The 17,317-nt window shown below is 43.3% G+C and overlaps 1 protein-coding gene across 7 annotated transcripts in view; it reads left to right on the top strand.

The window, feature by feature from the left end:
• The window catches only part of shroom2a (shroom family member 2a), a 33,393-nt gene extending 17,121 nt beyond the window's left edge, over positions 1–16,272 (top strand). For 2 of the 7 annotated variants that reach the window (XM_035176323.2, XM_035176328.2), the window contains 10 exons: positions 3,034–3,135; positions 3,460–3,477; positions 3,781–3,903; positions 4,399–6,850; positions 7,301–7,380; positions 12,151–12,750; positions 13,370–13,945; positions 14,173–14,344; positions 14,468–14,740; positions 14,841–16,272. In XM_035176323.2, coding sequence (XP_035032214.2) covers positions 3,034–3,135; positions 3,460–3,477; positions 3,781–3,903; positions 4,399–6,850; positions 7,301–7,380; positions 12,151–12,750; positions 13,370–13,945; positions 14,173–14,344; positions 14,468–14,740; positions 14,841–15,113 — 4,669 coding nt within the window. In that variant the 3' untranslated portion in view covers positions 15,114–16,272. Of the gene's footprint in view, positions 1–762; positions 1,107–3,033; positions 3,136–3,459; positions 3,478–3,780; positions 3,904–4,398; positions 6,851–7,300; positions 7,381–12,150; positions 12,751–13,369; positions 13,946–14,172; positions 14,345–14,467; positions 14,741–14,840 lie in introns of those variants that run through there. The other 5 variants (XM_035176329.2, XM_035176330.2, XM_035176325.2 and 2 more) reach the window with 5 other exon arrangements.
• The last annotated feature ends 1,045 nt before the right edge of the window (positions 16,273–17,317 follow it).

Genomic DNA, 17,317 nt, shown 5'->3' with positions numbered 1-17,317 from the left:
TAGCAGCACAGTAAGAATAGTTTTATATAGTTTGTCATTAAGTACTGAATAATGCTAACTTGGATTTATATAGCAAGTTTCAAGATACCCACGGTTGCTTTACAAAGTTTGGAAGGTAATAGAGATGATAATAATAACAATTTCATCTAACAACTTTATCCAATAACTGTAACTTCATCAAAGACAACAAGCAAAATAATTCAAAAACATTTAAAATCAAAGACAGAAAATTACGTCTAAATATTATTGTAAAATCCATTAAAAGAGAGAAAAAATATATTTAAATCTAAACCTAATGACCATGGGGTTTATTGATTAGATATTCATTTTATATACTATTTCCAGTTCATACATTTCTTAAACTGAAACAAACCAGCCTAATTAAAAACAAACAGAAATAATATATACATAAAATGTGCTTGAGTCATTTGTTTTGAAAACTAAGTTGTATTTTCCATGTGTCGCTGGCATCGCTGTTGACCAGTTACAATGCTCATTACCCTAAGCTTTCAGGAAACTGGGTGCCCTCACACCCTAGAGATCAACGTGTTGTCATAGTAATGGCAGAAATGCATGTCTGCCTCTCAACAGGGGAGATAGGGAAAGAGGGGTCCGGCATTTCATCCCATCATTAGCATATTATCCCCTTAGAGCCAATGAGACGAGGCAAGGTACGGGAATACTCCAAGGAGACTGGCTGTGACAATAGCCCTCCTCCTTCTCTGAACGCTCTTCCACCCCCTCTCAGGGGTGAAACCCCCATAATCCTGAAGGAAATCTCCCCTCTGTTCAAACTAGTTGAGCTGGGAGAATTTAGCCTTAGTAATGACCACTCTGGTGGATATAGTGTTTTTGAGTAGTCAGTTAGTGTGTGTTTGGGGGTAGTGGATCAGTGTTAGAGTTGTACAATGATGCTCAGACGTCCTCCACGTCTCTTTATTTTAGTCTGTCTTTGAAGTGTCTGAGGAATGTGGTGCCTGACCAGCGCACGGATACAACTGCTCTCCCTCCCAAACTGAGCTCCAGTCCAATATTATTTTTTTGCTCTTTTACACATCACGATTCACGATTGTGACCATTTTTAATTCCTTTTATCCAGATGTTCGGTGAGTCCAATTAACTTTGTATTAAGTTTGACTGACCTGTTGAGCCCTGAACCTTTTGATACCTCTGTTTGAGAGCAGTCTCACCTGCATCTGTCCGCCTTGTTATGTTTAGGTGAACGAGCTGGGGACATTTAACATATTGTGGCTTTCATTGTTTCACTATATGACCCTAATACTCTGTTATTGTTTTGAATGTGTTCTGTCTTATCATTCAGTATGAGGTCATCCGCCATCTAGGTTAAGCCACGATCAGCAAGATTTAGCTTTTTTATTTAAAAAACAAATGCAAGTTAATCATTGAGGGAAGAGGCTTATAGGTAAAATCATTAGTGAATATTCTCCTCAGTGTTTCAGCTTCAATTTATTGTTAATTACCGGCTGTTTGTGTGTCATGTTGAATGAGTCCTCTGTGTGATCTGTTTATATATGAATGTGGACCGGTTGGTACCGGACACATTGGAAGTGACGTGGGACTGATCATCCAGTGATCAGTTTAGAGAACAGTCTCTCCCCTGCCCCCATCCCACCCAACTGATTCACTTTCCAAGCATATCTGTGCTGGCCCAGCTGTAGCCCTGACGATAGGCCTAATAAAACCAGCCTCATTTGCATACCAATAGCAGGCGCCATGTGTGGTTAGCTCCGAGTGCCCCAGAAACACAGGCTGTGAGGGGACAAGGAAGACTGAGCTCCATGTTGGCTTTTCTTTGTCCTCTAAATAGGCCTTAACTCTAATCCACAATTAATTTTGTAGAATTGTCCCATTTTATTGAGCTTAAGCAGATATCTGTCTCAGTCTGAGATTTCCAAATCTGTAAAATGAGTGTAGTGGACCAATATAAATATATAACTTATTCAATTCATTTTAGCCAACGGTTTGTTTTCAGGCCTTCATTTGAAGGAAGCTGTTTTTTGGACCGCTTGTCATCAGATCACTGAAGGGCTTTAGACAAGGTGACTGAGGGTGCAGGACCTCTTGACCTCATGGCTTTGTGGTGCAAGTCTTGAGTCCAACAAGATCGAAAGCAACCAAAGCTTTGTCTGAAATTCTTGACCAGTGTTTCACAGTCCCCTCTCAGTAAAAGTAGTTAGCAAGTCTAAGTTACATCAATACGTTAATAGAAAAATAACTAAAATAACTGCTAAGGGGCTAAAAATGAAATTCCCAAATTTGTAGGTTGATGAGTACACATTAGTGTAATTCAATAATCCAGTACCCCCCCCCACATTTTTACTATTACTACAGGTGTTACTACAATAAGTCCCTTGTGGCTGTGAAACCATGTCAGTTTTGAGCTCACGAGAGAGAGAGACTGTCTACGAGGTAGACGACAGCTTGGACAGAGGGGTGAGGTGGCTGATCTGACTGTGTAAGAGATTCTCTATTCTCCTAAATCCCCCACCCCATGCTGGGATTTGTGTTCCCCCTTGGGACCATATGCCAAAGCCTGAGCACAGACCTCAGCTCACCTCAGCTCTGTAGCATTTTGTTAATGAGCCTAATGACAGAAGAAGAACACAGTGTGACTCATTCTAGTCTTGTCTATGTTTTGTATAAGATCCTTCAAGTAGGTGTTTTTTTCATATTCCTCAACTACTATGAAAATTAGTTAAGTGACAACAAAAGTTGACATAACTGTAACCAGGAGAGGGCGCTATAACATCATGTATCAGCCAACATGCACATTTATGTAGACTGCATATTATAATCTGGTGACTTAAGAGCAGTTCATGATAATGCTTTGTTTAAGAACCTTTGTCCTTTGAATTTTTGCTACACTGACCTCCACAACTCATTAACATCTGTGCAGTAAACTTAAGAGCTAAAAGTCCAAATGTCTGGTGGTCTTTCTCTTGTTTTGTTTTGTGAGTCCAGTCAATTGTCCGTGAGCTCTTAGTGTGTGTGTTCCTCCTCCCTGCTGCCTAGGAATATGAAAATGGTGGATATTGTAGCTCAGAAAATGCCCTCAGAGAATGACGTGCATGTGGCAAGAAGCTTTCTCACGAAGATTTTGCGAAGTTCCATGAGGTACAGTTCTGTGGCTTCATCGTAATCAGTAGTACCTTCTCCCCTTTTTAACTCTCCTCCGTTCCTGTCCGCTCCGTATCCACAATCACATCAATCATTGGTCTAGTAATAATATCATCTTCATTCCTCTCACTGCACCTCTCCCTCTCCTGTGGTTTATTACCTGCCCTCATTGGCATGCCTCTTTGTTCATGTCATTAGATGAATAATGTTCGTCCCATTTGTAAAGCATGTTAAACACCATCTTACATCTGATGTTGGTTTGTGTGATTAATTTTTTTATGCTCACATGTTCTGTTTACCTTCTCTTGACATGCAATTCAGAAAGAACCGCTTTAAAGGGTATGTGTCCCATGCATAACTCCTGTACAAAGTTTGTGTTCAAGCCGAGACATAGATTTAAACCATCCACAACAGTATCCACTGGTGAATGTAAACACTACAAAATGTGTCTATATACAGTAGATGCAGTAAAGTAGACAAAAATAATTCCTTGTGGAGCAGCAGCAAAGTTGCAGCAACAGCTCTATCTGTAGCTTTTGGGCACCCAGATTCATCTATGGAAGCAAACATACTGTTTTCCACAAGGGGTTGGTCTCTAATCCAGTTGGTGTTTTTTTTTTTCTTTCTTTGCCCTCTCTACAGGCGGAATGAACCCATAAGCAGGCCTCACTCCTGGCACTCCACCAAGTTTAACGAAAACCAATCAGAGACTGCCAAAACACAGTCTCCGCCCACGCCAGTCTGGCAAACCAGATATGATGCAAGGTAACTGGGATCTTAAAGTTTGCCTTTTGAGTCTGTGTTTGATCCAACTTTATGATTTTTTTGTAAAGAGGTTTTCATTCCTAAATTGTCTTCCTTATTGCCAAAATAACCATTAAAAGGTGTTGTGTCCAGTGGGCTGTAAAGTATGATGTGGAAATGCCAAGGAAATTGTATATTGCATTGGTTAAAATGATTGAAGGTTAAATGAATGGATAGTTAGGATTCTATACCCTATGTAAACATAGAATTATGTATGTACAGTATAAAGAAAACTAAAAGATGGGTTTTAATTTGATTCCTGCTTTGTTGTTAAGTATTTTCTGTATTCTCCAGTTGATGAGCTGTGTTAATAATTAATTAGATACAATTTTGACTGCCATGAAACTATAACTTAGCCCATAATTTATAACCTGATAACTAACAGCTATCGTAGGGTAGATGTATTGTTTTGTATTGTATTGTATTTTCACATTTTAAATTTTCTTTAACTTCTAGCTCATCCTCCACTGATCTTTCCTCTGCCTGGGAGCAGACAAACCTGCGCCGAGTGTCCGACCAGTTCAGCTCTCTTGGGAGTATGGACAGTCTAGAGCATGTGTCACACCCGTACTCTGCCGGTCAGCTGTCACCTGCCAAGTCCAATAACAGTATGGAGCACCTGGGAGGGGGGAAACGAGACTCAGCCTACAGCTCCTTCTCCACCAGCTCTGGCACACCAGACTACACCCTCTCAAAGAGCAACACTGCCTCAACAGAGAACATGCTCTATAAAGTGAGCCAGTGGGATGCAGGAGGAAAGCACAACAATCACAGCAATAGTAGAAACACCCACAGCTTGACTGAAGTTGGCAAACACGATGATAGGCTTACGTACTTTCAGATGCCAGGTGTTAACGCAGGTTTTGAGGGTCCACAGATTGAGGACCCGGCTGGCTCCCGCAATTCCACTTCAAGCAGAATCAGCTATGGACCAGTCTGGCACGTCCCAGAGAAAAAGAAGGGTGCGTCTCCATCCCCTCCCCCACCACCTCCACCTGCACGCAGCGACAGTTTTGCTGCGACCAAGGTACACGAAAGGGGGCTTGTCGTAGCACACCCTGAAGGACCTGATTCACACGGCTCCTGTAAGACGTCTTCTGAAAATCGCCGCAGTCACATCCTTTCCCTGAAAAATGACAGCGACGGTTTGTACCCTTCATCTGACAAATCAAACCACAACCAGTTCAGCTCAAACAAGCAGTACTCCCTGTCCAGCTGTGATGTTCGGCAAGGCCAGCCTCACCATCAGAGACACCATAGTGACAAAAGCACTTTTTACTCTCAGCCCTGGGCTACGTCCGCACCAAAGCCACAGAACGTAGGTGGCTACCATTGTAGCATGCAAGAACTGCCTACTAACACGTCTGCACAACAGTTTGGTCAGAACCAGAGAAGGAACTTAGGTGCCTCGCTGTCTACTTCAGTCAATGAGCAGATCACTGACAGCAGTGGACTTAGTCGATACTACTGTGTCACAACATGCCAGCCCACGCAGCCTAACGCCCAGCTGATGTTAGGAAAACCAGACGACAGGAGGAGTGTTACCGGAGCAGACCTGGCACAAAGTGGAACTGAGCGTAAATCTCTTAGCCCACAGACAGTCAGCAAAGTGAAGTATCACCTGCCCCAACAACACTCTTCACACAATAAAGATAATAACGGATATAGCAAGCACCAAGTTACCACTGTACCAGAAACCTCTGTAGCTAATCCCAGCTCTGATGAGAGGGGAAGCCAGAGAGGACACAACATACTAAGTGCAGAAGCTCAGTTCATAAGTTACCCTCCTACCAGACAATCTGAACACCGAAGGTCTCTCCCATTACAACACAGAGAAATACCTCAAGACATCAGATATCATGGTCAAGCGAACAATAAAATCAGCCCCCATGCCACCCCCATGCTGCACTCTCTGTCCATGGATGCAGCAGACCAACATGAGAAAACAAGAGACACGATCTCGGAGGAGTCTCCTGAAGGCAAGCAGGTAAAGCGCAACGAACGTTTTGCCACGACATTAAGGAATGAAATCCAAATGAGGAGAGCCAAGCTGCAGAAAAGTAAGAGTGCAGCCATTATTCCCAGTGCTGAGGGTGAGACTGAAGAAGAGCAGGACATCTGGAAGTCCACTGAAAGCACCACCCCAACGTCTGCAGACGGTTCCTTCACCAACACCTACAAGGATCATCTGAAGGAAGCACAGGCGAGGGTGCTCAAGGCTACATCGTTCAGGAGGAAAGACCTGGAGCCTGTCTTAGCCGAGAACCCTGCAGCAGAGGCCTTACCAAACTACCCATCCTCAGCACTGGCCCGTAAAGATGTCCCCCCTCTGCCAACTGTCACTGAATCAGTAATATCTCAATCGGGGCCTGCTGCTGGTCAGGTAACTCGTATTGGAGGCCGGAAGCGTTTTACTGCAGAAAAGAAGGTACGGTCTTTCTCTGAACCAGACAAAATCCATGAAGTTGGGGTGAAGGAAGACCTCCCTTGCAATGAGAATACAAGCTCCTCACTAGACCGACCGAAGCTCTTTAAAGAAAGTGGGAGACCCGGGCTCCCCAATCACATGCCCCTTCAAAGCCAGACGCTCAACCAAGGCCAAGATATCCCCTCCGTCATTTCAGCAGGAGACACAGTGAAAGGGATCAGCAGCAGAGGGTATGTTGAGGAAGCCCAGAGAGTTCCTTACTCTGCACACAAACAGTCTGTCCTCGACCAGCAACGACTGGGCACCTTTGCAGAGTATGAGGCGAGGTGGAATACACAGAAGAAACCAGCAGAAACCAGAGCGTCTGGACGGTACCACTCAGCTGATAACATCCTGGATCCAGGGCCAGAGGAGAGAACTAAAACCACCTGTTTGCACGAGAGATCCAGATCCTCTCCTTCAGCTGACATGTATGGACAGGTGAGGCGCAAAGTCAGATACATTTTCTAATCTCCAAATGACTTCAGCAAACATTTTATTGGAATAATATTTTTTTTAAATGTTTTAAATGAGCCGTCTCTTGGTTTTACCCTTGTTTTAATCACTTAAAAGTTGCAACTGTACCAGGCCCCAGGTGACTTCACTTCTTGTTAAAACAAATATACTCACTGAAGTGAAAGGCACAAAGGAAAAAGCCAAGTCAAATATTAATCCATGTTTGTACATAATGACACACCCTCAGCTTGAGGAAGTGAGAGGGGCATCAACTGCTGCTGAGTCTTTTCACCAGTGGAAAACAAGAGGGATGAGATAATGACTCGGCTCTTGTCATAGCTGGAAGCCTCACTTCTGAATAGTGGAGAGTTTCTTTCTTTTTTAACATAACTGATTGTGTATTTTGTTCTCTTCAAATTTAAACTTTATTTACAGAAGATTCCAGTACCTGGGAGAAAGTCTGAGTGTTCCCAGACGGAGAGTAAACCTGCTGAACTGCTCTGCACTGCTACAGCGTGAGTAAATCTTCTTAGATCAAACTTGCTGGTGCAATAGCTTCAATGACAGTGGGACTTTCCATTTATTTCTCAAATATAGAATGCAATATACTCTAGTTTACTAGTTTGACTCATGGGATTGCTAAACATTATGTACTATTGGACCATATTATTTAGTTTCATCTTGCACCATGGTCTCTGAGGGTTGTAGAACAAAAGCAAAACCTCATATCCAGATAACATACACCTGTGTATCCTGTGCCAGTTTCTCAGAAAAGTAAATGGGGTCAATGTCTTTGCAAACGTATGTTGTAAAACCAGCTGTTATCTCCTTCCTTCTTCATTATTCTTTGCCATATTATCTGCCACAGGCCAAAGCCTCGAGTCTGGGGTTTGTTTTGAGCACTCAACCTTACTTTTTTAGCTCTAGTGCAAAGACTCTCTGTACTATTTGACATTATTGTGCTGTTGGTGGTAAGAGAGTCAGCAGCGTTTGATCCGTTGTAGGTACGGATCTGCTGCATATTTGGCCAATTCAGTTTCTGTTCTGTTCAGAAAAAAACCTTTCTAAATGGCAATAAAGACATGCCTCGCGAGTGTGATTGGAGCAAAACAGATTAACGATAGATTAGATTATGAAGTGACAGATGTTTTTCTATCATCACATGACATATATCGCCATATCACAGCATATTTAGTGTGATATTTAATTCTTTCTCTCATGAGCTTTATCAGTGACAGAGGGCAGTGAGATTGTAGAGGAACAGTGAAGTCTTTATAATCTGTGGAGGCATACCAGTGGCACTTCCTTGGCGCAGCTGTGACAACATAAGCCGTCTCTCCGGCTGCACTTTGTAGAGGCTCGTTGCTGTAGACGAGGCCTGTCTGTGACAGTGAGGAACTGTTTCTTCGGCCTATAGGAATGTAAAGGGGACGGGTTCAGGGGGGGTCTGTTCGAAGGCTAAAATTATCATCTATAAGATCTGGAACTTGGCATAATTGGATTTGTAACCATGCTAGTGGCTCAGCTCTCTGGGTGGCGATGTCGTCTAGTTGTTTGGTCCAGACTAAAACATCTAGCTCCGTCCCCATGTTGGCATATAGATATTAGCATTAGTTAGTACAGTTTCACAGAGCTGCTAGCATGGCACTAGACTCTTGAGTAGCCCTTGAGCTTAAAGGCCCAGTGTGTACGATTTAGCTGAAAGGGATCTATTGGCAGAAATTGAATATAAAATAATCGATTGATGTTGAAGAATTGATGTTTCACAAACATTTATGTGTATAATCACCTAAATTGTTTGAATTGTTGTTTTCTTTACCGTAGAATGACCCCTTTTATATTTACATCTTCTCTATGGAGGCGCTAACTCCAGCTCTGAGTAGAACTGTAGGTTTCAATGGAAGGCTTCAATAACCAACATCAATACGATGAGCATGTCTTGTATTGTGTGTGTGTATAGCCGTTTTCAGACATGCCCTCCGGGTAAAATTCAGAGAAGTTGCTACAGCGTTTACCCAGAGTTTACCTTTCACACATGTACAACACAGTGGGAGGTTCTCTCCACAGCCGCGTTCACAACAAATCCTCCGCATTATTCAGTTGAGAGGTGGAGCAGCCGGGTGCAGCACACAGAGGCAAGCAGTGATGGTTTAAATCCGCTGATCACGTGATCATGTTTACAACAACCTGACACTGTTGTCAGCTCTTATCGCCACAAACCCTATTGACATTTTTGTCTGTGTCTTCTACCTGTGGGTCAATGCCTTTTCACCGGGAGATATTTGTTTTCTTTTAGTTTTTTCCTTTTTTGTATCTGTCACATGATAGAAGCAATCAACCCCCCAAATCGTTCGCGGTCATCCCCTTCTGTGTTCAGAAGGGGTCAGCCCCTTCACACATCGACTTCTCCTGGATTTCTACGACATTATACTAGGAGGTCAGGCGGATAAAGTCCATATAAACTGCGGAGCGTCTCATTCTTACGTTTGCAGTCACACATGCACCTCCTTCAGAAAAATACGGAGGAACTGCAGAGTTCAGTGCATGTCTGACAGCAGCTTACAGCAAACGAAGTGGATTGGTCTCAGTGGGTTAAACCGGTTTTCTATGTTTGTTTTAATGGGCAGGGTACAAGACACTGATGATTTCTTTTGATCCTTAGATGTTCCCATATAAATAGCTGACTTTTAATCTTCACATTACTGAACACATCTGACATGTTCCTCCCTTTATTTTGAAATGTAGTGCATTAGTTATTGAGTATTTATACTATATTGTTTGAGTCTATAGAGTTTCAAACTGGAGTTGAAAGAAGTGGATCGTTACCTGACAGTGAGAGTATTGCTGTACGATTAATCATGTTAAAATCTTTTTCCCAAATTAGAAATATTCTGCCACATATTTATTAGGGAAATCAACTGCATCAAAACTAGTACTCCCACTTTATTCCCCAACAAATGGCCACGCAGCATTACACCATGTGACGTAGAGCAGCAGAAACTGACAGCTAGGAAAATAAATCCAATGAGGGACAGAGTGAGAGAGAGGTTGTGTAAGGACAGATTAAAATGACCAAGCGAATCCAGAAGAAATGAGATGTATTTGTATATTTTGTTTAGCATAGCTTCCTCTCTCATCACCTTACACACAGAAAAACTTCTTTATGTTTTTTTTTTTATGGAAATGAGGACAAGAGACTGAGGTGTTTAAGATTTTAAACATGGACCATAAAAACCAAACTGAAAACTTTGAAGAGTTCCTTTTTCAGTTGTCCACTCGAAGCAAAAACAAATCATTTTCATTATATCCAGAGTTAACCTCAGCTGTTCAAAAGCTGCTTTTTGGTTCAACATAAGTCTGATTGTCTCTTAAACTATGTATAGTGACTCAGCTGGAAATGACTTCATGCTTTGTAACCAGTTATTCAGGAGCCTTTGTGCATTATCTAAACTCCCACTGGTGAGAGACTCTTTGAAAAGTGTAGAGTGTCCCGTGTTGAGCGACCTCTTTGTAGGAGCCACACCATATGATGCTCACGTTTGCATGACAGCAACAGTGCACAGGACGTTATTGTCATTCAGAAGTCTGAGAGATGAGCTCAGTGAAGTGCACTCCACCCATATAGTGTCATTGACACCGGCATAAAGAGAGACCAACAGGTGGCCTCTGTCATAGAGAGAGTTACCAGACAGACAGCACACTCGCTTTTACTTGTGTTCTGTGGCATGTTAGCAGTAAAACTTCAATTTGGGTGAGTCAGTACAATATGTTTCATATATATATTTTATGTTTATTTAATTTCAAATCCACAGTTTCCATATTTTCTCTTGTTCCTTATAATATTGTAGTGAAGTAATGTGTATGATCTGTGTAACCATTCTCCAAATCCTCACTTCGGTTCTTGGATCTTCTGATTTCTTATTTATACCGGGGGGTGGGGACAGCTGGTTGGGGTATAGAAGATTGTGAAGGTTTGCATCATGGTTTCAGTCTCAGTTCTGATGTACACACTGAAGCTGCTTTTAGATATGCACTGAACTCTCCGGAGGGGCTGTATGTGAGAATGCAAATGTCCGAGTGAGAGGCTACGTACCTTTTGTGGAGTTTCTCCTGCCAGCCCCCTTTGAAAAATGTCCAAATGACCCAATGTGAGAAAACAGCAGGAGATCCTCTGCAGGAGGATCTAAATATCTCAGGATGATGTGTCGATATGTTGTATGTAGGTGAACAAAAACATGTGATCTTCATGTGTGAAAGGCAAACTCAAGAGAAAGTCCGGACCCAATTATGCAGACATCCTTTGGAGTTCATGTCTGGAAGCAGCGTGAGAGGACCAGAGAGAACATGCCTAACAGGAGCTTCATTATGTAGACACAGATATCTCAGTTACTTTTCCTGTGACCATGTTTACCTTTGTCAATCATTGGATGAACACTGACATCATAGTTGTAACATGACCACTGGATATTGCTGGCATCATGTTTCATGTTTGTGCGAGGTATATTTGTCACGCTCTATCCAGAGCTGAGACTGAAGGAGGGTGTCCACCTTACCAACAGTTGTACACTGGGTAACTTGTCGCAGCTTGTAAGAATTCAGATTGGGAGGTTTGTGTTATGGCCTCTGTCCACAAGTCACTGTTCTGTGTCTTGTGACTGCAGATCCAAATACAGCGTTGACTTTCATCAAAGCTGCGTGCTTTATGTGTTAATGATCTCTGAGAACTCCTAATTGAATCTGTATGAGCAAGCATCGGCGTGTCCCCTGTGTGCTAGAAACTACAGCATTAGGAGTTTGTGTACTTCTACCATTTAGTTAATGACAGCGTTCCACTGTGTTTTATGGTTAAATTATGCTCTCAAATCTTATTATTCAATCACTTATGCTCCATTAGTTCACTGTCAGGCCTTTAATGGTCGCTGTGATCGCCGAACATTGATCTTTTCTTCCTCTGGACTAAAACCTCCAAAGAGTTAAAAGTGTAAATGTGAATCAGACAGGAAAAAGTGATCTGCTCCCACTTCTTTGCACTGGAGCATTATTTATTCCTCTTTGCAGACTTTGTGGGAACTGAAATATTCCTCTTCACGCTGCCAGCTGAACAGTTACCAGGGAGGAGGCTCGCAGAAGAGAGGGAGCCGTGTGTCTTTTCATGCTGGCATAATCATAGTGGCTGCTGGAGCGAGGAACAAGTCCTCCACCGCAGTGTATTATTTGATAGAGCTGCAGATGATAGTCCGTGCTGCCTGGCTGTGTAATTAAAAGCTTTCTATTGTGCTCCTCAGCTTCTCTGACAGAGGGCCCAGTGACTGTAAAGTCAGAGAAAAGACGGAGGAGTTTGAACATTACTCAGCGCCACCCCCTCCGCCCATGACAGGAGCCAACCCTGACTGCAGACACAGAGCTGCTCCTGCCACCGAGAACCACAGACCCACATCTCTCTCACACGGTGTCACTGAGTGTGCTCTCCCTCCGCCCGGGGACCACAGCCACAACGAGCCGCCATCTGGAGCGAGGAGGAAAACCCCTGTGCTGGAGAAGCCTCCCCCTCAGAGATGCCCAGAGGCCCACGAGTCCTCCACCAGTTCCCAAAGTGAAGTCTACACCCGCTGCTCTCCTACAACTGATAGTAACTCCGCCTTTGTCCCCACCCACCCTGCAAAGAGAGATCCTGAGCCGGGCAAAGGACTTGTGGACAAAGGACAAGGGGCAGTACATCATCTGTCAACGTCCAATCCTCAGCCTGCCTCCTCGCCCCCGGCTTCCTCCTACAGTCCTTCAGGGCCGACCAGTATGGAGGGGCAGCGCTCACCATCTCCACAGTTTTCTCCTCAGAGACTCAGCGACAGGCCTCCAGTCTCTTTGCAGCATGAAGACTCCAACAGGTAAACTTATTCTTTTATTTCATCTGACAGGACAGCTGTTCAAACATGCCATAATATTGCTGCAACTTCAAACCACCACCGTGTTGAGTCAGAACACAGTAACTGCAGCTCCTCAACTTATCGTGTCTTTATGCTGCATGGACAAAGGAGCTTATTGAGAGTCTCTGCCTGTGTAGAATCAGCATGTGAGTGCCATCAAGCCACAGTAAATTAGAGGGATTCTCCGCACGTCTATAAAAGCCACTGGTGGTTTTGATGTAATTCAGCTAAATGCTGAAAATGTAAAATGTCTTTTAAAGCCCCAAAACACAAAACTATTTTTTTCATCTCCTTGAATTGATTTGAATTGATATCATCTGCAGTGAGCTTCAGATTGTAGAGCAGGACTATTACAGCGAGCAGAAACCAAAGTAGTGGGAGGAGTCACATGTCTAAGATATTCCAGCACACTGGGCACGGAAAAAAAATTAATTTGCCATCATGCAGTGAAACTTTTAATCATCGTATGACTGGAACAACTGCAACTAGAGATTTTGTTCTCCTCCTCCTCCTCCTCCTCCTCCTCCTCCAGAGAGAGTTTCATTTTATAAGATCTGTCTGTCTGTCTCTGATATTTCAGGATGGAGCATGTGATAGAAAGTCAAAATCCTGCTGTGAAGAAAGTGCCCATCAGGATCGTGCACTCAGAGGGCGTCACAGAGTTGGAGAAAAGTCCATATTTGCAGCACAGCGACCCGCCTACTGTAGAAGCTGAGGTTCCTGGTGTTAACAGACTCAACAGTCTGACAGCTGCAGGGCAGGACTCTGTCTTCTGCGCCTTCACTCGGCAGACAGAGCCCGACAGGCTACCAGCTGCTGAGACAGACACAAAGTCCCACAGAGACGCATACATGACCACGATCACAGATCCCATCAGCTCCAGCTGTCAGCAGCCAGAACCGCTCACAGACGAGCCCCCCAGCAACAGGACAGCTGTGATCACGGGAGTGGCAGAGGATCAGAAGAGAGAGGAGCTGGCCAGGGACATCATGGGGAAGGACAAGTCACTAGCTGATATACTGGATCAGAGCAAGATGAAGACCACCATGGACTTGATGGAGGGTATCTTCCCTCAGGGGGGGCAGCTGCTGGAGGAAGCTCACCAGCGCAGGAAGGTGCCGGTCAAACAGACAGTCACCCGACCTGCCGAGGAAAGGTCAGTCTGTGTGATCTGATTGAGTCTTTAACCCGTTTCTTTACATCAGTCCACACGACACAGTTGAATATTAGCTAAAAGTCATGAAGAAAAAGTTGAAATAACTTGCTGATAGTGATGGCTCAATGGTTAAAAATGCAGCTGCTTCTCCAAACAGACAAAATCTGTGTGGTCAATTACATCTCTCATCAGTTGTCAGTAGTTAAAATTGTACATTTTTATTTCAGAGAAAAGGAGGACAGTATGGCAGCAGCTGTCGCCATGGTGACCAGCTCTACATATTTCAGCACATCTGCTCCCAAAGCTGAACTCCTTATCAAGATGAAGGACATGCAGGAGCAGCAAGAGGAAGAGGAAGACTCAGAGGACGAACTGGATATTGATCTGGCCAACAAGAAGGTACCACACGCGCACACGCACAATTCACACACAGACAGCTCCTCAACAGTGTTTGAGGTCTCTGTTTTCATTGAATAGTATTGATCGCTCAGTGGTTTTTTGTATGTTCTGTTTTTCATGTAGCAAGAGCTGATCGACAGCCTCAGCAAGAAGCTCCAGGTGTTGCGGGAGGCCAGGGAGAGTCTTCAGGAGGACATCCTGGACAACAACGCTTTGGGAGACGAGGTGGAGGCCCAAGTGCAACAGGTCTGCAAACCCAACGAGCTGGACAAGTTCAGGATGTTTGTCGGGGACCTGGACAAGGTGGTGAGTCTGCTGCTGTCCCTGTCTGGCCGTCTGGCCAGAGTGGAGAACGCCCTCAACAGTCTGGAGGAGGACACTACAGCTGAGGAGAAGGTTAGTGAATATAAACCTTAGAATTCTAACAGATGGTTTTTAGGTCTTTGGAGGAAATATGACACATCCTCACAAATCCTAATGTTCCTTTCCCTTTCAGCGTACGTTGGTTGAGAAGAGGAAGCTGCTGATCCGTCAGCATGAGGATGCGAAGGAGCTGAAGGAGAACCTGGACCGGCGGGAATGTGTTGTTTACGACATCCTGGCCAACTACCTGCAGGTGGACAGCCTGACGGACTATGAGCACTTTGTCAAGATGAAGTCTGCGCTCATCATTGAGCAGCGCAAGCTCGAGGACAAAATCAAACTGGGCGATGAGCAACTCAAGTGTCTGATGGACAGTCTGCCAATAGAACAGAGGCTGTCCTTCTGAAGGAGTTGGACACAGTCTTTGAAATAGCCCAGGACTCTGGTTGTGTTTCTTCAAGATGCAGCTGAGTCCTGTGTCCAGTAGAGGGAGACAGAGACAACAAGCTGCGGAGACCAACGACCTGTTTGCAACAAGGACTGTTGCATTTTCTGTGTTTTTTTTCAATTCACATCCCCTGAAGTGGACGCCACCGACTGACAGCATCCAGAACTCCATTGTGAAAGATGCTGCTCTTCTCAAACAACCACTGTATCTATTCTTTTTTTGCTGTTTTTATTTTGTTTTTGGCTTTTTTAGTAATTTATTGTAGCCTTTTGAATCCGGGCAGGAGGAGACAGTATTTTATCTTCAACTGATCTGAGCAGCCGTGCTACCTGATGATGTGTGTCACATGCTGAACGAATAGAAGTATTTATCAGGTTTTATGTTGAAATAATATCACACTCTGAAATTCACATAATCCATCAAATCTGGCCAGATATTTCAATAAACACAAACATGTTTGTTAACATTTATATCTAAACTAGTGGCCTTGTACTAAGATTTTTGTGCCCTCGCTTTTCTTCTGCAAAAAAAACAAGGCTGAATGAACTGGTCATTTTAAAGAGCACTTGTTCAACTTCACTGAACAGAAGAAGCACTTCACATCCAGATTTGAACTCAAGTAAAATCCACAGTGAAAGTGAAAGTGCCCGGGGAGTCGTCCACGTCACTGCATGTCACTGAACGCTCTTTAATCCACTTCTGTCACAGTTGTTCGGTTTTATTCTCCACCAGAAAACTTTACATTATGATATCGTCACACGTATGTTGACCAAGTGTTTTTGTATTTCGTCTTATTACTTCACTGTGTTTTTGTTATTCACGGTGCAGATGTTTCATGCGTAGTTACCACAGATGTTACTTGACCTATTAATAATTTCAACACTAAAAATGTTTCCGGTTGATCATTGTGCCACCAAACATGGGAGTAAATCATTCCAAAACCTTTTTCAGACCTTAAGGATGAAATCAGTGTGTTCAGATGTGAAACTCCTGCTGGAGGACGCTTGTTCTGCACATTTGAGTATGTCACAGTTTGCTTCATGCACTGCTACAGCCCGACTCTTAACACTTTATCAGCTGTGCTCCTTTATGTCAAATAAAGAGTTTGCTGAGATCACTCTTGTTTGATTGATTTCTTCTTAGCTCATATCCACTGTCATTCATTAACTCCAGCACGCCCTCCTCACCGCTGATAATGTGGAGGTAAAATGCAGTGCCCAGATACGGAGAATCTTTAACGTTCAGGTGGTTCAGGGTGTCGAGAATGTCGACCATCACTCAGATTCCACCTGTGGAAAGACGCAGTGTTTGCTGAAAACGACTAAATCTGAACTTGAGACTCATTTTGGTGAGTAAATGGACAGCATGTAAGTGAAGGTTGTTTTATTTCACTGTATTACCTGCAGAGATTTAAATGGACAATCATTAACTACAGCACTGCTTGAACAGATTGGACCTGCTGTAACTGAAGAATAACTCTCCACACTTCCACTGCAGCACTTTTAATCATTCTTAAAAGTACATTTTGCATTTTCACCTCAGAGGTTTTGTTATGCTCAATACTTCTAAAGGTACGTAATAGCTTTTTTTCCTCACGCCGCTGTATTTCTAGATGTTTCCTTGTTCTTATCCTGGATAATGTAACTACATATGAGACTGAATTTATTCAGATCACATAGTCGGCTTTACTACCTTGTTCCAAAAGAATTCTAGGACCTGTTTAGAGCTGAGTAAATGAAAAGCCAGGAATTTCTTTAAAAAAAAAGGGAAATTAAAGACCACACTTTAATGTGGGCATTATGGCGTGGTTGTACAAACAGAGCGGTATTATTGAAACATTGTTATACATGTTAATTTTGCTTGAGCAAAGAATTACTATGGAGACAGTCAGATTATCACACAATGACCACACACGCAGCAGAAGTTGTATTGTATTATCAATCATCAATCAATCAAATTTTATTTGTATAGCCCATATTCATAAATCACAATTTGTCTCATAGGGCTTTAACAAGGTGTGACATCCTCTGCCCTTAACCCTCAGTTATATTAGTTATATAGTTATAATTATTATGACAGTTGTGGTCATAGTACATTGCAGCACTTAACACTGTCTCTTATCTCTGTAGTGTCTGAAGTCTGTGTACATACCGATTTTTTTA

Source organism: Hippoglossus stenolepis, chromosome 14 (assembly GCF_022539355.2).
Source record: "Hippoglossus stenolepis isolate QCI-W04-F060 chromosome 14, HSTE1.2, whole genome shotgun sequence".
Taxonomy (NCBI): domain Eukaryota; kingdom Metazoa; phylum Chordata; class Actinopteri; order Pleuronectiformes; family Pleuronectidae; genus Hippoglossus; species Hippoglossus stenolepis.
The sequence above is the reverse complement of the archived record's forward strand: the minus strand, read 5'-3'. Positions and strand labels throughout refer to the sequence as shown.